This window comes from Primulina eburnea, chromosome 13 (genome assembly GCF_022965805.1).
Source record: "Primulina eburnea isolate SZY01 chromosome 13, ASM2296580v1, whole genome shotgun sequence".
NCBI classification, from domain to species: domain Eukaryota; kingdom Viridiplantae; phylum Streptophyta; class Magnoliopsida; order Lamiales; family Gesneriaceae; genus Primulina; species Primulina eburnea.
In genome coordinates this window covers 1,651,917-1,674,901 of record NC_133113.1, presented here as the reverse complement: position 1 = coordinate 1,674,901, position 22,985 = coordinate 1,651,917, and the positions used below count along the sequence as shown (strand labels likewise).

Sequence of the window (22,985 nt, the reverse complement as noted above, 5' to 3'; positions counted from 1 at the left end):
GATAATATTAAATCAAACATAAAACTCATGTGAGACGGTTTACAGATCAATTTTATTATATAAATTTATAATTCAACCTAATTTATGAAAAAATATTGTTTTTATGTAATAAATAAGATTGAGTTATAAATATCAATCTCCGTTTTAAAAACTAAAACTCACTTTATTCATTTCTATTTATCAAAAATTCAAGGATACTGATTTAAAAAAAAAACGAAAGAAAAAAATAAATAATTCACTCTTAAAATAAAATCCCTTATCCATTTATGAGATACACCCACTCTTCTTTTTAACGATGTTAATTTTTTTTTATTATTTAGTGAAATATATTATGAAAACTATTTATGTACAAAAAAATCTTAAGTCAAATTTGTTATACGGATGTCCAACAGACTCAACTTATGAAAAAATATTATTTTTTATTGAAAAAATATTATTTATATATATAAATAAATGCTTGCTTTTGTAGATTGTTACTTTCATTAATTTTTATGTAGGTTAAGTTATACATTCCTATTTAAAATTCATTCATTCATATAAATTTCAACATTTTATTTTTAAATATAACATGATTAAATTTATCAAACTTCAAACGCAACATACATAAAAGGTAAAATATTTATCAACGTCTATTTTAGTGGTTTGATACCACACTTATTTATGTTTCTTGCTACAGATCATAAGAACGCATACCGATTGAGATGGTTTCACGGATAGTGAGATTAGTCGACCCGAGTGCATCATAATCTACGCTAGTTGCTAATATTCACAGTCATTTTTCTTAAATACTTCACAATACGTCAAAAGATTAAGCTTAAATGATTTGGTCTTTACGCAATATTTGAGTGATTGGAGATCAAATAGAATTACAATTTCGAAATAATAATCTGACCGTCTATACATCTTCTATGGGTGTCCTGTCCAGCACATGTTCATAGGATCTAATGGTCGAGATTTGTACATATCATACAGAGAGAATGAATGCAGTTTTCAAATGACAGACTAATATTCAAATTATACTTTGAATTACCTCAGAGCCCAAATACAAACGGTTGAAACACTTTCCAGTGCGTGAACATCAGGCTCTCAGCCGGAGCTGGCTGAAGAAAACTCATGGAAAAAGCTTACCTACCAGAAAGTCGGAAAAATCTGCCATTAACAATCGTTGAATTCCGAGAATCTATATGCAATTCCAGCTGTAACTTCTGATACTACAAAAGTATTGAAACAATCCATTATATAATAGACGCCATACTGTTTTTCCAGCTAAACGATCTTCTGGCCATTCGTGGAGGCGTGAAGCTAAGTCCAAACATCTCCTTGTGGGCTTGTCCGTGCTGCGAGAAGCCAATCAGCTTCGCAATGATGGCAGCACTCTTGGCGATATGGTCCATATTTTCAGGGTCACTCCATAAGAGGTGAATGAGCTGCAACCTCCTTTGTTTTGAATTCACACTGATTCCCCATTCATTGTACATCTTCCTTCTTTCATATTCAGTGTACCTTTTATGCATAAGCCTGCTCAGCATCTCTCTTTCACGTCGAAGAGCTTTCTTGCTGTCATTCCGAGAAAAGTAGGTAATTGAAGTTGAAAGTTAAGAGTCCAAATAGAGAATTTGAAGGAGTGAATCCAAGAGAAATTCAAATGCATGTGTTTATGAAATTTCTGACCATTAAACATTTTGACCAAATTTAAAATCGTCACGCAACTTTAAGATCTTATGTGCAATATAGTGCATACCCTGACTCGATTCCCACGCCTTATTCCTGTCAACTCCAAGTAGTTTCATGTTTCTAGATTATTTTAAATACTGGGAGTCTGAATTAAGTTCAAACATGCAGAACCATGTCTATGAAAAGCATAACAAGAATTGGCTGTCAAGAAGTAAAGTTTGAATGAGAGTTTGATTGATTATACCTTGATCCTAGTGTCAGAGTTCGGCCATCATGCACCGCTGAACTACCCCGAGAAAAAGTCTCCCTGAGGAAGGATAGTCTCCTATGCTCTACCTCCATGTAAATGGAATCTGTGAAGTCGTCTTTAATAAGGAGGATGAAGTACGTCCGATGGACTAATGACACATTGCAAGCCTGCCATAGTTCAATAATCAATTTCTGCAGCTTCTCAAATTTCAAGGACCAATCTTGCACTGGGTCAAAGGCAGCATCCCTGGCATTCTTTTCAGTTATCTTTCCTATCTCTTCAACCTAAGAACATCAGATCAGGTTAAGATCATTGCAACAGCTCTGCTTATACATGTTACTAAACTACATGCTAAGATGGAGTACTCGAAGGGAAAAAAATTGAGTGGGAGACTGAAAATGCTTGTTTAATAAAGATGGGGGTGGATAGAGTGGATCTCTCGGACAATCAAGATGGAATTCAGGCTGATGGAGTGAAAGAGAAATAGAGATCCAACGAAAGTCAAGGGTGATAAGGTCAAAGCAATGAAAATACTGTCATGGAATATCAGAGGAGGCGGTTCAGCAAGACGTCGGGGGTTGATTCGGGCCGTCATTGTTAAAGAAAAACCAGATTTAATAGTGTTGCAGGAAATTAAGAGGGAGGTAGTTGATAGGAGATTCGTTTCAAGTTTATGGAAATCAAGGTTCGTGGAATGGGTGAATCTACCTGCATTGGGTAGGTCGGGAGGGATTTTGATTATGTGGGATCCTAGATTCATCTCGGTTAAGGACAACTTGATAGGGGAGTTTTCGGTTTCGATAAAAATCCAGAAGGATGTGTCCATTGATTGGTGGTTTACGGCTGTTTATGGGCCATGTAGACCGAGCCTGAGAAATAATTTATGGGATGAAATGGCGGGGTTAAGGGTTTTATGTGGAGAGAGATGGTGTTTGGGGGGTGACTTCGATGTGGTTAGAAATTTGAGCGAGAAAATGAACAGTCAATCACAAACTTCAAGCATGAGGACCTTCGACTCACTGATACAAGAGCTGGAATTATGTGATCCACCGTTACTCAATGAAAGTTCACGTGGTCGAACTTAAGGGATAAGCCGATTTGCTGTAGATTGGATAGATTCATGTTCACGACTGGTTGGACTGAGGTTTATCCATTCTATAGGCAATCAATCTTGCCTCGAATCACATCAGATCACTTCCCAGTCATTTTGGATATGGAAAAAATTAAGTGGGGTCCGACACCGTTCAGATTCGAAAATGTATGGTTGAGGGATAAAAATTTCAAATCTTCGGCAGCGGTGTGGTGGGAAAATGCAGCGGTTCGAGGTTGGGAGGTGTCGAATTATTAAAAGATATGAGAGATATACGTAATATTTAGTTTCTTTTCTTATTAAGATTAGGATCCTAGATTTGATTTTATTCTGTTTCTGATTTTATTCTATTTCCTAGTTTGAGGATTTGATTCTGTTTTATTTCTTAGTTTAAGGATATTTCCTAATCTCTACTCCTTGTATTTATACTCTGTTTGACATTAATAAAATTCAAGAATTCAGTTTATCAAATTCTTCATGGTATCAGAGCGACCATGGTAAAACACGGTCTCGCCACAGGAACCTCTTCGGAGGAAAAATTCGATATCCTTGAATCGAATCCCAACCCTTCCAATAACTCTCTCCTTATCACTCCTCACCGCCTTACAGGTCCGAACTACTTGCAATGGTCCCAATCCGTAAGAATGTTCATCTGTGGACGCGGCAAAGAAGAGTACCTCACCGGAGAAATTGAAGCCCCAGCAAAGACTGATGTCGGCTATAAGAAGTGGAAGACGGAGAATCACTTGATCATGTCATGGCTCATCAATTCCATGAGTTTGGAAGTAGGTGAGAATTTCCTTCTCTACGAGACTGCTAAAGATGTTTGGGAGGCAGTCCGTGAGACGTATTCAAGTTCCGATAACACCTCGGAACTCTCGGCTATTGAATCAGCCCTCCACGACCTCCGGCAGGGAGAACTCAGTGTCACCCAGTACTATAATGCCCTCACCAAACAATGGCAGCAACTTGATGTCTTTGAAATCCACGCTTGGAAGTGTCCGGAAGATGGTCAGCGCTATCGCAAGATTGTGGAGCAGAAGCGCACCTTCAAGTTTCTACTCGGTCTCAACTAAGAACTAGATGATGTTCGAGGCAGAGTAATGAGTGCCAAGCCATTCTTGGGTCTTCGAGAAGCTTTTGCTGAGATTCGCCGAGAAGAAAGCCGTAAGAAGGTCATGATGGCCCCACCTCCTACCTCGGTTGATGGTTCTGCCCTCCTCGGGTCTTCACTCGGTGCTACTGGAGCAACTCAACAAGAGAGGCGTAAGTCACGGCCAACATGTGAGCATTGTTCCAAACCAGGGCACACGAAGAACACTTGCTGGTTTCTCCATGGCAAACCTTCTGATTGGAAATCCTCCCGTCCTCCGACTGCCAAGCCCAACCGCGGCCTCTCAGTTCAGCCCTCAGGCGACCAGGCCAACGACAGTCCGTTCTCTCCGCAGCAGATTGAAGCACTGCAACAAATCATGTATGCAACCTTAGCGCAACATGCTACTGGATCTAAATCCACCAGCCTTCACGCTACCAAAGGTACAGAATTTCTTGCTCTAATTTCCGCTCAGCAGTTCTCGTGCTCTTGGATTGTCGACTCGGGTGCCTCCGACCATATGACCGGCAACCGAAATCTCTTTACAACATACCAACCCAATACCGACTCTCTCCATGTTCGGATTGCGGATGGCACTAAGACCCGGATTGCTGGTTTTGGATCTGTACAGATTTCCTCCGACCTTACTCTTAAATCTGTGCTGCATGTTCCTTCTTTGGATTGCAATTTATTGTCCATTAGTAAATTGACAACCGATGAACAGTGCTCGGCTAATTTTTCCAATAATGTGTGTTTTTTCCAGGAGTTGGGATCGATGAAGACGATTGGCAGTGCTTGGATGTGCTCAGGCCTCTATCTCCTCAATACAAGTCTATCCAGCCTCGAGTCTCACTCTCATTCCTGTTCAAATTCTAGTTTTGGTTTTCATATAGAGTCTGGAAGTGATGTTATGCGCTTACACCTTCAGTTAGGTCATCCAAGTTTCTTTTATCTTGAAAAATTGTATCCGAATTTATTCGTTAATAAAAAGTCGAGGTTTTTTCATTGTGATATCTGTCAACTTGCAAAACACACTCGGGTCTCATATAATCCTATCTCATACAAACCTTCTCAACCATTTTCACTCATCCATAGTGACATTTGGGGCGCAACTCGGATACCCAATATAAATGGAGCCCGGTGGTTCGTCACCTTCATCGACGATCATACCCGCCTTACATGGGTCTTTCTTATGAAGGACAAATCTGATCTCGCCCATATATTTCCAGCCTTCAACACCATGATCCAAACACAATTCAATACTCGTATCCGGGTTCTCAAGTCTGATAATGCTCGTGACTACTTCAACACCACCTTAGGATCCTATTTCACCAAGCAGGGCATTGTCCAAATCAGCTCTTGCGTTGACACACCGCAACAAAACGGGATTGCCGAAAGAAAAAACCGTCACCTTTTAGAGGTCGCACGTTCCCTCCTATTCTCCATGAATGTGCCGAAATACTTGTGGGGAGAGGCTGTTTTGACCGCTGCCTATCTTATCAATCGGCTCCCGTCCCAGGTCTTGCGGTATGTCACCCCTTTTCAAACCCTATCGTCCAGTTTCCCACATATTAATGCATTATCATCTCATCTCCCACCAAAAATATTTGGTTGCACAGCTTTCGTTCACATCTACCCTCATTCCCGTAGTAAACTTGATCCTCGGGCTACCAAGTGTGTATTCATCGGGTACTCCTCTAACAAAAAGGGATACAAATGTTACTGCCCCGTCTCTCGGAAAACATTCACAACTATGGATGTTAACTTTTTTGAGGATACTCCTTATTATACCAAAACTGTCCTTCAGGGGGAGAAACAACCTACAATCGAAGTCCCGTTTTGTAAAATCCTTCTTGATCCCGAACCACCCGAGTCAACTACACCTACTGTCCCACCGAACCCGAACCCACCAGCTACCGAAACCCATGTTAGTCCACCCACCTCGCCAAACATCCAAGTCTATACGCGAGGTCAGTGGCGACGAGGTCAGGGGGAGTGTGAAGCTCCAGCACATCCTACACTTGCCGCTGAAGACACCACTACACCGATCCCAATTCCGGAGACAACTACACTAAGCACTACGACTCCAGCCCCTCAGAATCAGAATCTGGAAGACTTGCCTATAGCTCTACGGAAAGGTACTCGTACATGCACTAACCATCCGATTGATAGGTGGGTCTCCTACGGACGTTTCTCCCAGTCCTACCGAGCATATGTCACGAAGCTGGATAATATCTACATTCCGAATACCATACAGGAAGCACTTCTGCATCCGGGTTGGGCTGAAGCAGTGAAATCCGAACTCACGTCTCTAGAAAAGAATGGTACGTGGTCGATTACCGAATTGCCATCGGGTAAAAGAGCGGTGAGTTGTAAATGGATTTTTACGGTGAAGTTTAACGCTGATGGGAGTGTTGAGAGATTGAAAGCTAGATTAGTGGCTCGTGGGTTTACTCAGTCTTATGGGATCGATTATGAAGAGACATTTGCGCCGGTTGCGAAACTCAATACTGTCCGGATCCTCCTCTCCTTAGCAGCGAATCTCGACTGGAAATTGCAGCAATTGGACATTAAGAATGCATTTCTTAATGGGGACCTAGAGGAAGAAGTGTATGTGGAAGTTCCTGACGGTTTAGTGGTTCCGAATGAACCAGGGAATCAAGTGTGCAGACTGCATAAGTCCATCTACGGTCTTAAACAATCGCCGAGAGTGTGGTTTGGAAAGTTTTCCACGGTGGTTAAAGACCAGGGGTTTGTCCAGTGCCAAACAGATCATACGCTCTTTGTTAAACATTCTCAAGATAATAGAATTGCCATTTTTATTGTGTATGTGGATGACATTATATTAACAGGAGATGATGAAGAGGAAATCAGTAGTATCAAGGCTACGTTGGCTCGAACGTTTGAGGTGAAGGATTTGGGACCTCTCCGTTACTTTCTAGGTATGGAAATTACCCGTTCAAAGAAGGGCATATCCGTTTCTCAGCGGAAACATGTACTCGATCTACTTAACGATACTGGGATGCTCGGTTGTAAACCTGCAAGCACACCAATGGTATCAACTCGAGAGGCCGAAGGTGTACCTGAAGGAGATCCCGTCGAGAAACAACGGTATCAACGGTTGGTGGGACGATTGATTTACCTGTCGCACACACGACCGGACATTGGCTTCGCGGTTAGCTACGTAAGTCAGTTCATGCATAATCCGAAGCAATGCCACATGGATGCAGTCTACCGCATACTTCGGTATCTGAAGAAGTCTCCCGGAAAGGGGATTTTATTTCAGAAACATGATGATCGTAACATCGTTATGTTTTCAGATGCTGATTGGGCAGGAAGTCGTATTGACCGAAGATCTACTACGGTTTATTGTTCCTTCGTATGGGGAAATTTGGTGACATGGAGGAGCAAGAAGCAACCCGTTGTGTCAAGAAGCAGTGCTGAAGCTGAGTTCCGGGCGTTGTCCTTAGCCACGTGTGAAGGGATATGGATTAGAAGAATGATGGCCGAATTGAAGATGCCGTACCACGAGTCTGTGATCCTCAAGTGCGATAATCAAGCTGCGATTAGTATTGCTAAAGACCCTGTTCATCATGACCGTACTAAACATGTCGAAATCGATCGTCACTTTATTGCCGAGAAGATTAAGAGTACCGAAGTATTACTGCAGTATACTCCAACTCGTGTACAACTTGCGGATATCTTGACCAAAGCTTTGATTGGTCCTAACTTTGATGAAATATGTAACAAGTTGGGAATGTATGACATTTACGTCCCAACTTGAGGGGGAGTGTCGAATTATTAAAAGATATGAGAGATATACGTAATATTTAGTTTCTTTTCTTATTAAGATTAGGATCCTAGATTTGATTTTATTCTGTTTCTGATTTTATTCTATTTCCTAGTTTGAGGATTTGATTCTGTTTTATTTCTTAGTTTAAGGATATTTCCTAATCTCTACTCCTTGTATTTATACTCTGTTTGACATTAATAAAATTCAAGAATTCAGTTTATCAAATTCTTCAGGAGGGATATAAATTCATGATGAAATTAAGATCGATAAAGGTGGAAATTAAGAGGTGGAATGAGGAAGTTTACGGGATGATAGATATGAGAATGGGGGAGTTGAAACGAAAAATCAGCACGTTGGATGAGATGGAGAGTGAGGGATTGGGGACGGAAGAGGTAGCAAATGAGAGAAAGGAAAACAAGATGATGCTGGAAGATTTAATGTGTCGAAAGAATCAAATCAATTATCAAAAGGCCAAGATCAAATGGGTCAAAGAGGGAGATCAAAATTCAAAGTTTTTCTACTCACTGCTAAATCAAAGGAGGAGTAGGACAACCATAAACAGATTGGAAAGGGAGGATGGATCGATCACAAGTGATGAAGTTCCTCGATTTTGTGCTTGGAAAAAAAGGGTTCGGAGAAACATGGAGAAAATGGATTAAAGGATGTGTGTCGAACGTTTCATTCTCGGTTATGATTAATGGGAGGCCAAGGGGAAAAATTAGGGCGCAAAAGGGTCTTCGACAGGGTGATCCTTTGTCTCCGCTATTGTTTAATTTGGTTGTGGACGTTTTGGGAAGATTGATTGACAAGGCAAAAGTAACAAATATGATAAAGGGGATTGAGGTTGGTAGAGACAAGATAGAGATCTCTCACATCCAATTCGCGGACGACACACTATTCTTCGCAAGGAACGAGGAGGACATCAGATTTTTGGTCCAAATCATGAGATCCTTTGGGTTAATGTCTGGCTTGAAAATAAATTTGGAAAAAAGTGCATTGATGGGTATCAATTGTGAAATAAGTGAGGTTGAGCTGTTGGCACAAGAAGTTGGATGTGGAAAGGAGAGTTGGCCTATTACATACTTGGGAATGCCCCTAGGGGGAAATCCGTTGAAAGCTGCGTTTTGGGAACCGGTTGTGACTAAGGTGTCCAAGAAATTGGCAAGTTGGAAAAAATCTTTTTTGTCGCGAGGAGGAAGATTGACTTTGATATCGTCGGTTTTGAATTCTATTCCGATATATTACTTGTCCCTCTTTAGAATGCCAAAACACATTGCAAAGTTGATTGAGAGGATTTCAAAAAATTTCTTATGGGATGGAGCGGATGGAGATGTTCAAAGCCATTTGGTGGCGTGGAAACATGTGTGCAAACCGAAGGATAAAGGGGGGTTGGGCATTGGAAATATTGTCTTGCGAAATAAGTCCATGATGGGGAAGTGGTGGTGGAGATTTTGCACCGAAGATGGAACTCTTTGGAAGAAAATTATTGTGAGTTTATATGGGATGCAAGACAACGGTTGGGACGCGGGTTTGGCAAGAAATGTGACGTTTAAGTGCCCTTGGAAGTTTATTTCACGAGTTTACCCGACTTTTCAGCAACTTGTGTCGACACGGGTTAGGGGGGGTGATAAGGTTAGATTTTGGGAAGATAGGTGGGTGGGGGAGTCTCCTTTCAAAGAGCTATTTCCTACATTATTTCAATTGTCCACAGTTCACAACATGCCAATTTCTCATTTCTATTGCATAGACAGACAACTCTCAAATCAATCTTGGGATTTTCATTTCAGGAGGGCAGTGAGAGATGAGGAGTTTAATCAGTTGACAGAGTTATTAGGGTTGATAGAGAGTGTTAGGTTGGTGGAGGGGATGCAGGATTATCGAGTGTGGCAGGGGGATTCATTTGGGGTCTTTACAATCAAATCATTCTTCGAGTCGTTTTTTCCACTTACACTTTTTCCACCTTATCCCTTTCTTCACATCATTTGGAAGGTTACGGTACCGATAAAGATAAAGGTGTTCTCATGGATTGCTACTCAGGGGAAGTTACCAACCTCGGATATGATGCAAAAAAAGTGGCCCTCGATGAATTTTTGCCCGAATTGGTGTGTTTTGTGTAGGAATGACTCAGAAAGCCAAGATCATATGCTCATACATTGTTCATTTTCGAGTGGTTTGTGGGCTAAGGCGTTGGAAGATCTTCAGTTGGTGTGGGTTAAGCCGGCAACAACAAAAGACTTATTTGCGATGGATTTGGGGCAGCAGAAAGGATCAAGAGGAAGAACTTTTTGGCGTGTCGTGGTACAATGCATCTGCTGGTACATATGGCTTGAAAGAAACCGAAGACTTTTTTAAGGCAAGGACGAATCACGAGAACAATGCTGGGAAAGAATCAAGATAGCGATGGCTTTGTGGATTGGCACACATGAAGATTTCAAGAATGTCTCCATATTTGATATCTTGAGAGATTGGGCTTTTATTTATCATTAGAGATTAGAATTACTTGCACTTCTTGATTTAGTGGACCACTAGTCCACTAATGTAATTTGACACTTTAATATCAATAATATATCGTTTCTTATAAAAAAAAAAATTGTAAGTGTGATTTCTAGCAAAATGAGGATTAGATTGGAGGACAGGACCACTCTCACCTGATTCATGGATTGATTTTCATACTGAAGCTTTGCCATCTCCTTGAGTCCAGCAACAAACGAACCAAGAGTGGGAATGTCCTCATCCCCTTGGGCATTCTTATAGTTTGTTTCATCTATGAAACTACCAGAGTGTGAGGATAGAGAATCGTTTCTGGACAGTGTCTCGTTACTTGCACCATAAATAACAGGAGGAATTTTCCAGTGCTTTCTTTGGAAGGCACCTTCTGGTCTTCCGGTGAAAGTATTCTCCAACACTGTTGGTGGTGTGCTTTCACTTTGTTCAGGCATCTCGAAGTCTGGTGAACCAACCATTAAGTTAGCTCTATCACTTCGGCTTTGTGTCATTTTTAATCTTCCAGAACCAGTCATACTGGTTGATGTGGCCCCAGGAGAAGATGAATCGGGGTAAGGCGTGACTAGGGAATCGATGGTCTTCTGCAAATCTTGAAATTTCTGCTCTAGTAAACCAAAAGAATGGCCACTCTTGGCGTCACTAATTCCGGTGGGTGATGCTCCTGCGGTCTCCTGTGCAATGATGGTCTCATACCTAGGCTGCCACATATTAGGCGTTCTTTCTCTGTTTTCACCATTTGATGACTGGTGCAATGACTCGTACATTTCATGTTGTTCAGATCCAGCCATCTCGATGCATCCAACTTCCTTACACATGTCATCAGAATATTCTCCAATCCCTGTCGTAGATTCATCTATTCCTTTACTTGAATCAGATACAGCATCAGATAAAGAATGATCCTCACTGCTTTCTGAAAGTATTGGATCTGATATCCCCGTACGTTCAAACTCCGAATCAACAGATTGAATACCAATGAGCTTTTGTGAACCCATGTTTTCGACAATTCGTAGTAATTCCTCAATCCGAGAATGAGCAAGATCTTGTTCCTTCTTCAGCTCTCTAATCTCTTTCTCCAACTGCAAATATTGACAGAGGCGATCCATATTAACTTCAAACAAATAAGCAATGGGAATTGGAAAAAACTGATTAGATTAATAGCTGTGTAAATTTAACTGTTGATAGTAGCATCTCTCTGTGAACAATATTGAGAAGAAATTTGTACCATAAACTCTTTCACAGGATCCATGCAGGTTTATAGTGTTGTGTTTATGTGGATATGTAAATCACAGAGAAAACTTTTATACTCTGAATAACTGTTGAAACCATGTCAGAGCACATTAAGTTTTTATTGAAACTGGACAAAGATGATAATTCCAAGCAAAGTTCATTTCTGTCCAGGTAATTGCATTTGCTAAAGTCCATTTAAACAAAATTATTTCTAGTCAAACAAAAAAACTTCAAAAATTGTTAGAACTAGACCAGTGAAGTGTGAAATATCATGTAGATGAATCATGGTTCATAACCTTTTCAATCTGCACATCTTTTTTTCTCAACAATGCTGCATGATCACATGTTGATCCTGGACTTTTTAACTCACTCTCCAGCCTAGCTACTTCTTTCTGAAGTTGTTTTACCAAAGCCTTATCAGACATCACAACATTGACCTGTGCGTTAGTTGATACTTCCTTTGCACAGGTTGCAAATAAAAGGGTATTCCTTGATTGCTCAACATGGCTTCTGGCAGGGGTCAAGGTGCAAATGATCGCAGTTCTCGCATTGCCTCCCAGGGCAGACTGCAGAATCCTTGTAAGCTTTGAATCTCTATAATTGACGTGTCCATGTCTTCCTTTGCTGCATGAAGTCATATAATTCAAAAGTTGAAATGGAAAAATATTTGACTCGCAGATGGAGGAGGAGCAAACGATATGCTTCTTCTCTAGATTAGTATTTTAATGAGGTCATGAATAATGGTGAGAGGGTGTGGGTGTGCGTGTGCGTGTGCGTGTGAGAGAGAGAGAGAGACACACACACACACACAAAGTCTCAGTAAATAAAAAAAGGAACTACGTCCAGTTCAGTGCATGAATGAGTGACCAGATTTAATTATCCGCATTTAAGATATTAGGATTTAGAGTGGGTCATCAACCTAAGCTTTCGGATTACAGTCCCTAGTGTCAGTAAACTACGATTTATATGACAGCCTTCTTTCAGCCTTTGCCCAACTGATAATGCTTGAGATGCACGCTCACTGCCTGCCAGGTCAACAAAATTCTGCAGGCAAAGATAGAATAAATAACCGTCTAAATACTTGCACATTTATTACCACCATCGGAAAAAATTGAGAAATTCATATGAAAAATTAATGTTACTCTACCACACTAGCAGCAAGGGTTGTTGAGTTGCCTTTCCCTAAAAACTCACAAGCAGAACTTTCAATTGTCTGGAAAATAAGATAATGACAACAAACCGTGATACTTCAATATTTTTCAAAAAACTCACAAGCAGAACTTTCAATTGTCTGGAAAATAAGATAATGACAACAAACCGTGATACTTCAATATTTTTCAGAAAAATTACACTAAAAATTACTGGGGGGGAAAGAAAGGTGAGCTAACCAGTCTAAGAATTTGATGGGATCTAGAGCTTGTTTCATTCAATGAGGTCTCTCCAATCTGTCTTTGTGCTATGCAAAAGTTAAAGAAACATGTAAACATACGACATAATATTCTCACAAATATAAACCAAATAATCAGATGGAAAATGTCTTACCTTCGCAGATGGATAGCAACTCCTTGAGGTGATTCCAATCCCTCAAAGTTTCTTCTGTGAGTTTCTCTATAACAGTTCCCTTCTACAGAACGAAGAATATAATTTAAAGGAATATATATGCATGTATTTACAAGACCACAAATACAAAACTTACCTCTGGATCATCAAGTATCCTTAATGGAGAATTATCCGTGTTCAGGAGGTCTCTAACAACTTCGTTATAAATCTCCATTGCAGCAAACTTTAACACAAATGCTCTTTCTTCATGCTGGAAGGACACAGAGGGAGGAAAAAAGAAGAAAGTGCCATTTTTAAGAAATGGTTGCAAATAAGATTCCTTTATAGGAAAGGAAGAAATTGCACTAATGAAGAAATGCATCAATTCTCTGAGATGAGCATTGTGGGATTAGAACTTACATACCTTATGTATATAATCATAAATATCAGCTACTGTATACTCAGTAATACCATTCATTGTATACGTCTTCCCGCTGCTTGTCTGACCATATGCAAAAATCGTTGCTGAAATGAAAAGGTCAAAAAGATTATGAAAAATTGTTGCAGCCATTCCTTTTTCGTACCCACATTCGAATTTATTAAAAAATTTATCTGGACGAAGGCAGTTGTAATCAACAAACATCAAACAAAGTCATCCAGTATCATACTTACAGTTGATACCACCAACCACAGAAAGAGCAACGTCTTTTGTTCCTTCTTCATACACTTCCCTGGTTGTGCAGTCACCCCTAAATACTCGATCTACCATCACAAACCCAGACACAATACAGGAAGCAGAAAGATGGTTTCATTAGAATCCTCAGCTATCGTGATTTGCAAACACAAACAAGTCAAAAATTCGATATTAAAGTCACACGACAGGCTACTTTAAAAGCTTGTGATTTGTCCAGAATATTCACTCAAGCCTGGAACCTATATTCTGCCAAGGATTCTGATGCGTCCCGTTCAGAAATAGTACGAAAAACAAACAGAACTTGCATAAAAAATGAGGGAAACTAGATGAAATACTTTCAGTTCATTTTCGAAGTACCGGATACTGAAAGACTGGGAGATATTATTGCAAATTTGTTTCATGATCAAAACTGAAAAAGATGATCAAATACAGATGTACATGACAACAAATGCACTACTTACCAAATGAGTAAGCTGTAGGAAGTCCAGACCGCTCCTGGAGGCTGTTCCGGTACAAAATGGTGGTTGAGTTGATGCATTCCCAATCCGCAACTTCAGTTTCGTGCAATCTCCTTCTCATTCAAAGGCCTTAACCTCACCAACACAAGAATCTTCTCATCACTTCCGTTCCCCATGCCTTGTAGCTTCTCCCAATTCATTAAATCTTCTGCACCAATTGCCCCCATTTTCACCTCGACCCCTTTTTATCCTACTAGAATCCAGTCCAATCTCACCAAATATGAAAAACCATAATAAGTCTCGCCCAAAAAACCCCAACAAGAGAAATCAACACAAAACTACTCAAGGGACCATTCTTGCCGGACAAAAAAGGCAAAGACAGTTAGCACTGTTGTAAATCAAGTCGTTGGACTTGCAATAAGAAATAAAGATTCCAGCACTCTAATGCATGCAAATCTGCAAAAAGATAGAGCAAGAGAGATAATTATAGAAAGCTTAAGAAACCATTATCAAACAATTTGTTTTGGTAAAGGGGGCTAGACGGCTAGTTGTTAGGGGTTGGTTGTGATTACACATTTTTCATAATGGCAGGCCAAAAGCAATTTCTTCCAACAGAAATCTCGATATCATTTGGGACAGAGTCGAAAAACTCACAATTTGATAGATTAACTTTGCTTAATGGGGACCCCAACTATGCTTCGACTCGAAGTAATGATTATGTACAAAAATGCTGCCAAACTTGAATAGTGGACCCCCATTATGTACACCACACACCCACTTCGCACAAAACATAGAATATTTGTTATTTTATTGGGAGAGTGAAATTGACAATGAATTTTACCTTAGGAATGTTTTGGCTCTAAACTGAGACTTAAGATTAGGATTTCGATAAAATGGCGGAGAGGAAGCTTTGCCCTGAAAAAATATACAACCTTGATATTTCATCAGAAGACAAAATATCAAATTGCCATAAACCCACACGATACATCAAATAATGCTGGATCTGCAATGGTATCGCCAAATTAACACCCAATTAACGGTAACAAAATAAATTGAATTACATTCAATAAATCAACCAGGAAAAATACCACTAAATAACGGGAGAAAATCACGCATTAAAATAAAATCTGCATCTGGTAGATCCGTAAATCACTCAAAATATTCAGGTACGCTTCAGCTATCACCCTTAATTAGCCCATCTGAAAAAAGTCGCCTCTTCGAGGAAGCGTGAACTGTATAATACATAACAATAAAACAATAACGTCAGTTTTTTCAGGTGAGTATAATTTACAAGTCCAGTAAAGTTAATATTATACTAGTTTTTTAAGAAAGCAATAATATGACACGACTCGAAGCAAAAGGAAAACCAAAAGTCACAAAATGGAACAGTAATAAAATTAAAGAAAATTCACATTTCGACGCACAATTCGGCAGAAAACAGTTTTAAAAAAATGCCGATCATCAATGGTCGATAGTGCTTCAAAATCAACAGTTAACAGCTATTCTCCTCTGTAATTACAGTTTTAAAAGCCTTCCACCAACGATCGCAGAAAAACTAGCCGTGAACAAACAGAATATGGCAGGAAACAGTTGGAAAACAATGCCGTTGATCAACCACCGATAATAGAACAAGACATTGTTCCTAAAACCACACTTGACAGCGATTCTCCGCCGTAACAACAATTTCACGAGTACTCCACCAAATCGGGAGAAAATGCTAACCAACCTCGATCTCTGTGCAAAAACTCCAATGCAGCTCCCACGGAACACGAACTTGCGAAGAAGAAATTCGCCGCCTCCCTCTCTCTCTCTCGAACTCACACTCGAATGGGCACACAGAGTGACGAAGTCTCCCACTGCGGTGGGAAATGTGACGGTGGGGGAGTTTGTTGAATGACGGTTTTATCCCTGTCCTTTTTAAAAAGAGGTCTGACATGGTTCACAGGAACGACGTGGGTGTTTTGGGTATATTAAAGTGTATTAAATGAAGGCGTATAATGCGGACGATAGGATCTGTCCTGCCAAAATCACTTTACCGTTAGATCAGATGGGGACCAACGAAGAATTTGAGCCCATTTCCATTTAAGGACTGGGGAGACTTCACACACTGAAATCGACCACATCTACGAACTTTAGTTCAAAATAAAGATGGCGTTTGATTAAATTTATTTAAATAATTGACGAAAATTTACGTGAGACAGTCTCACGTATCGTATTTTGTAAGACAGATATCTTATTTAGGTCATCCTTGAAAAATTAGTATTTTTTATACTAAAAGTATAACTTTTTATTGTGAATATCGATAGGGTTGACTCATCTCACAGATAAAAATTCGTGCAAACATCTCACAAGAGATCTACTCTAAATAATTTCTACATTGTTTCAAAATTTATATATTATTTGCACGAAATTATAACCAACCCCATAACTAATTGTACTTGCACGAAATTATAACCAACCACATAACTAATTGTACTAGAACACTCGTCTAAATCGTTTCAATATCATGAATCGTTTCGAACTAATTATAAATTTTAAATAAATATTTGAACTCCTCGTCTCATAATCTTATTATAGACAAAAACTTGTGTGAGACGGTCTCACGGATCATATTTTGTGAGACGAATCTTTATTTGGGTAATCCATGAAAAATATTGTTTTTTATACTAAGGGTATTACTTTTTATGGTGAATATGGGTAGGGTTGACCCGTCTCACAGATTGAGATCCGTGAGACGGTCTCACATGAGACCTACTCTTTATTATAAGACTTTCATCTGATGAAAATAACGATAAAACACATTTTATGAAGAAATTATTAAAGATAAAATAAAATATTGAAACTTAAATATATGTGCTATTATAAGATTATTTTATTTTTACAATGGGTAATTTTGATATTTTAAGAATTTATAAGATGAATCAAAATCCTGCGTGGACATAGAGATCTAATATTAGCCAAAAATGTTTCTATCAAGCTATAATGTAGCTTGACTTGATTCATTTGAAGCACTAGTCTGCATAATGATTATAATTTAATTTTCTTTTGACAATAATAGAATTTATTAAGTATTTAAAAAATAGTTATATATATATAAGAAGTACAAAAATATTATTTAAAATATGAAATTGAAGTGAAAAGGACGTGCTTACAAGGTACTTTTTTTTAGTGGAAGTACTTTTTTTTTTCAGATTCAAGGAAAAGTAAAGATAATAAAACTTTCATTTTCAAACTTTGGTTACAATATTTTGTGCATCGCGGGATGTCAGCGAATCCATGGTCGTTGAACTGTTTTTCCACTTTTAACCCAGTATTATTAGAGTTGATTTTTTGTGAGATTGTCTCACGAATCTTTATCTGTGAGACGGGTCAACTTTACCGATGATGCAGCTACAATAGAATGAGTCGAATAAACTGCGTACGCGGAATCCGGTTGATTAATATACTAGTCTACTGGGCCTGTAAACGGGCTCACCAGGCTGGTAAACGGATCCACGTGGGCAATATATCGTTAATTTGCTGGGTGTCACCTGCGTCACGAACACTCGTCAAGTGGGCATCGGAGGGTTCCTGACGTAGACACTCCGACGCTCAAGTCAGTAAGCAGTTCAAAGAAAATTCAGAGAACTAAAGAACTTTTATGAAAATGAGAGCATACCTTCAATTGGGGGGAAACTCCTCTATTTATAGATTTTTAAGAGAGTCTAATGTGCTTGGGCTTTTGCAAACATAATCAATATTTTGGGCCTCAATAATGCCAAACCCAATTGATTTAATTAACCCAACAAATAATTGGTCTTATACCCATCAACCGATATTCACAATAAAAAAATAGCACTCTTAACATAAAAAGTAATATTTTTTCATGGATGACCAAAATAATAGATATGTCTCACAAAATACGACACGTGAGACCGTCTCACACAAGTTTTTGTCATATTATTATTATTATTATTATTATTATTATTATTATTATTATTATTATTATTATTATTATTACTACGATTCCAAATTATAGTAGACCCTTAATTTTGACTTTGTTCATAATTATTATATAAAATATTTGAAAAATTAATAAATAAAATTAAGATATTATAAACATGCATATACACAAGCAATATTTTGACTTTGTTCTCGATTTTTATTCACTTATCATAACATCGTCAACGTATCGTCGAGTTTGTTAAGATCGTTTATTTTGATGAATATTTTTTGCATTTTTTAAATTTTTATCAAGTTCATTTTATTTTTATTTTGTGTATTTAATATATCATTAAAAATGTCCAAAGTTACCTACTAAAAAATGTTGAAATTGTATATCATTAATAGCTCTTCAGTAAGAAGTTGTCTCTTCGTTCAAATCAGTCCAGGATGTTGAGAATTTATTTCGAATATAAATAATTTGTGAATGAACTCCAAAACACGTTTGTAATACTTTCTTTTAAAAAATATTTTTTCCCTCACTTTAGTCACAGAGATATGAAAAATTTCTTTCATGATACAATGAAGATATTTTGTATTTTTAGGTGAACTAAGTCAAATCAATATCCAACAAACCGAATTGCTCTTCTTGATGATCTTCGTAATTTCGCAACGATGAACATTGTTCGTTATCGACAAACTAAATAATTATGCAAATTGTTCTAACACAAAATATGTTCTAAAATATAGATAACCCCCCAAAGTTCCGTACACTACAAGATAATCATCAGTTCTTTTTATCTCTAAATTTATTCTAATTCTATGGAATTATACTTAATTTCGAATTTGTGATAGATAACATCTTAAAGTTGGATTTTTAATAAATCAATGCTTAGAATTTGATTTGAAATTTTTTCTGGAGTTTTCAAAGTTTGTAGTGTTACTATTTTAAAATTGTTATTAGTTATATGTTGGGAAGTAATAATAAATATCACTGCTAGGTTATACGTTTTGAAAACTAAGAAATAAAATCTTGTTTGATGCACACTTTGACACGATATTCAAGCCTCATTTGGGAAAGAAAACTCACAAGTATAAAATTTGATGTTGAATTACTGTCAAAAATGTTAGAGTAAATGTCCAGTGAATCAACTTGTGGCTTGAGCTTTATTGACTTTTATGTGAATGATTTTATCCAATTATGTCATTTACTTTATCTGGATATTTATGCAAGCAATATAGATAAATTCATTGAATATATTATAGATATCATGATGTTTGTCTCACAACGTAAGATCGTAATACAGTAAAATCGAAAAAATCGAAATAAATTAAAGAAGTAAATTTCTACGATCGAGCAGTTTGCATACTCGCCAAGATAAGGCTGGAATCGAGCCTAGAAACTATTAGACTTCGATTTATATTAGATATTTCTTAATATAAATATTTTAAAACACGATTTTAACTGTAAAGCTAATTAATTATTTCACAATAATTACAATCATTATAGCCAAATCCCAATAATTAACATGCTAGTTGCACCACTTTCCACGAAACATGACATATTCAACAAATTAAAGCGCATATTTCTAAAATAGCAATGGAAAAAATTTACAAGATCTCACTGTTAGTAAAGAATATGTAATCGAGTCAAACCGAACCGAATTCTTGACTGTTTGAGCTTGACTCGTTTATACTCGAGTCGAACTTTATTTAACGAATATATTCATGACTTACGAGCTTATTCGAGATTTTATTGAGCCTAAACGAGCTTAATAAATATGAATTATACATTTGAATTTTCAATTAATTCATTAAAATATAAATTATATATTTAACGTAAAATATAACATTCTTAAAATTTCTAAATTTATTATAATAAATAAATTTAATAAATTTTTCTATATATTTAATAAATAATGTGCAAAATCCATAAATCAAATTATTATTTTTCAAAACTTATCAACGAGTATATTTACGAGTTAAGAAGCAAAATATTACAAACTTGAGCTTGATTTGTTTAACGAGCTTTTATGATTTGATTCATTTCCGATTCTTAATTTTTTTATTCAAGTAATAAGCCAAATTTGTATGTAGTATCGTACAGACACTAGCAATAGGTTACAAATATTGAGTCCAACGACGTCGCTTCAAAAATGAATATTCCGTTGCCGGGACTTGAACCCGGGTCTCTCGGGTGAGAGCCGAGTATCCTAACCAACTAGACTACAACGGATTTGTTAAGCAAACAATAATATTTGCTATATTATACTTTTTAAATGTGATAAATCAATGGTCATCTTATCAGTCATACTAATCCATATTTAGTGTTAATTAATGAATTTTTTTTTTTTTTTACCTTTGTTGTCTTTTTGTTTTTCAATTCATGATTTTGTTTTAGAAAGAAAACCTTATAATTTTAAGTGCGTGACAATGTTTAAAACTAAATAGATACATAATCCTACCAACCCATATTATAATATTTTCTTTGAAAATTTTGGGATCATAAGTCATCTAATATAGTTTTCTAGTCATTTTACTCAATATGGATTGGTTTGTTTGTTGGTGGCATAAATTGGGTTTGTTTCACCCTACCCGTGCAGGCAGTGCCTGCATGGGTAATGAACGGCCAAGATCACTCCACATGAGTGATCCGAGCCCACCTCCATGTTAAAAAAAAATAAAAAAATTGACTCGGAAAAATCCGAGCCGTTAGATCGACCTCTGCGGGCAGTGCCCGCAGGGGTAGGGTCGAGTTAACCCATAAATTGGCGCACACATATCTTGGTTGGTGATACGTCCATTTTGTTTCCACAACTAATCAAATTGTACTTGATTACGCGTGAGGACCATCACTTTTTACTTGAGATGGCAAACCGACGAGTTCGGATCAAGTTCGCCGCCCCGGTTAAAATTTAAATCAGAACACGGGCAAGATCATGCCCGTAATTAATGGCTCCAGCTTATCAGACTACTATGTTTCATGATATTTTTCGACATAATTGATTATGTCGAACCAATAACCTATCTTAAATCTTTCTTTAACTTATCCAAACTTATCGGAAAAGAGTCAAATGCAGGTCGGATATCCGTCCTTTCTTGTCCAATTGATATCCCTACTTTTAACATTAAAATATATTTAATTTAATGTTATGTTATGTATCTAAATCTAAATGTTATATGTGTTTCTCTAATATTAGAATAGTTAGGTTTTATCAAGACATTAATATTTATGACATTCAAATTTTGATTTGGCTATGTAATTTGTGAAGAAGTTGAGGAAATTTTTATGGCTTGAAACTTGAAACTTCGAAGATTTTGACAAGTGATAGTAAATTGTGAGCGCATTAATTTCACACCATTATTTTAATGAAATTGTTGACTTCAAGGAGACGATGATCTTCTTTGGTTGTAACACCAAATACAAAAAAATAAAAATAAAAATAAAAAAATAAAAAAATAGAATTGAAATCTAGTCTAAAAAACTATTTACCTCGAAATTTAAATGAAATTAAGATCATGTTATTTATGAAAAAAGTTCTAAACAATCAGAAGAACAAAAATTACATAATGTTCTAAAAGATTTTTTTTTTTACAGATTGTTGTGTTGCAATAATTGTTCCTGCTGAGTAAAGCAATAGAAATGAGATATTTGTGTTATTATACGATTTAAAATATTTAAGTTACAACGTTATCACCAGCAAATGCTCGTGTTTGGTGTGATTATGTGTACACAGGGGCGGATTTAGTGTAGGGCGAACGGGGGCCACGGCCCCCCCAAAAAATTTAAAAAAATTTTTAGTATATATTAAATTTTTTTAAACTAAATATATAAATAGATATATATATATATATATGGCCTCCACAAAAAGAATGATACGTCCATGTATCTCAGTGGCTAAAGCCACTTATAATGTTTCATCCGCCCGATTTCGAAACCTGGGAGCGCTTATTTTTTCTGGCTTAGCGACGGTTGTGACGAAAACCGTCGCAAAATTTGCGACGGTTTCTTAAAACCGTTGCCATATAGCGACAGTTTTTAAAAAACCGTCGCAAATTTCACGACAGTTTCTTATAACCGTCGCCATATGGCGACGGTTTTTGAGAAAACCGTCGCAAAATAAACTTAGCGGCCCCCCCTGTCCCTAAATCCTAGATCCGCCCCTGTGTGTACATGCATGTACATCACTTAACCATATAAATGTCGATGAATGTATTATAAATTTATATGGCATCATCCACTTAACTGAATAGGTGAATTGAGCTATTTTACCCACTCTTCCATACGCCTAGTTTCTTCCTTCTTGTTTTCTGAGAGATGAGAGACTCTTGTACTTTAATCTAGTCCAGAGGGGAATTCAAAGTGGGGATTTATGCACAAAATCTTGGGGGTGTTTTCTCCTAATTTATGTTAGGAGTGCCACAAAATAAGCTAGAACACCCACAAATGGAGCATCGATATAAGTCGCCGGCTCAGACTTCCTAAAATCAACTCTGTCGTCGTAGTCTTCTTGCGGTCCAACCGGCCACAATAGCCCAGACCAAAATGTTAGGATTAGGATCCGATGAGTTAAAATAAACCGAACCCTCCTTGCAAGAGACGAATTGTGGATGATCTTTGATCAAAGGATTGAAGAACCACGATGATGAATCCTTCGAGAGTAGTTACTACTCTATCCAACCATATATGACATTTCCTTTGCTGCTTCCTCCATGGCTTTCAGAACGACTGATCCCGGTT

At 37.6% G+C, this 22,985-nt stretch overlaps 1 protein-coding gene and 1 non-coding gene across 2 annotated transcripts; both read right to left on the bottom strand.

The window, feature by feature from the left end:
* Window positions 1-862: 862 nt before the first annotated feature.
* On the bottom strand, window positions 863-16,212 carry LOC140810693 (kinesin-like protein KIN-7E). The gene is given in 17 exon segments (XM_073168565.1): window positions 863-1,128; window positions 1,256-1,557; window positions 1,919-2,208; window positions 10,549-11,481; window positions 11,929-12,256; window positions 12,552-12,676; window positions 12,780-12,845; window positions 13,021-13,088; window positions 13,175-13,256; window positions 13,329-13,442; window positions 13,596-13,696; window positions 13,844-13,933; window positions 14,327-14,420; window positions 14,422-14,779; window positions 15,165-15,238; window positions 15,412-15,555; window positions 16,050-16,212. Coding segments are annotated over 14 exon segments (2,739 nt in total). The 5' UTR covers window positions 14,551-14,779; window positions 15,165-15,238; window positions 15,412-15,555; window positions 16,050-16,212; the 3' UTR covers window positions 863-1,111.
* Window positions 16,213-20,407: 4,195 nt separating this feature from the next.
* Window positions 20,408-20,480, bottom strand: TRNAE-CUC (transfer RNA glutamic acid (anticodon CUC)). Its single transcript has one exon. It is a non-coding gene; the product is annotated as a tRNA-Glu (tRNA).
* Window positions 20,481-22,985: the final 2,505 nt, after the last annotated feature.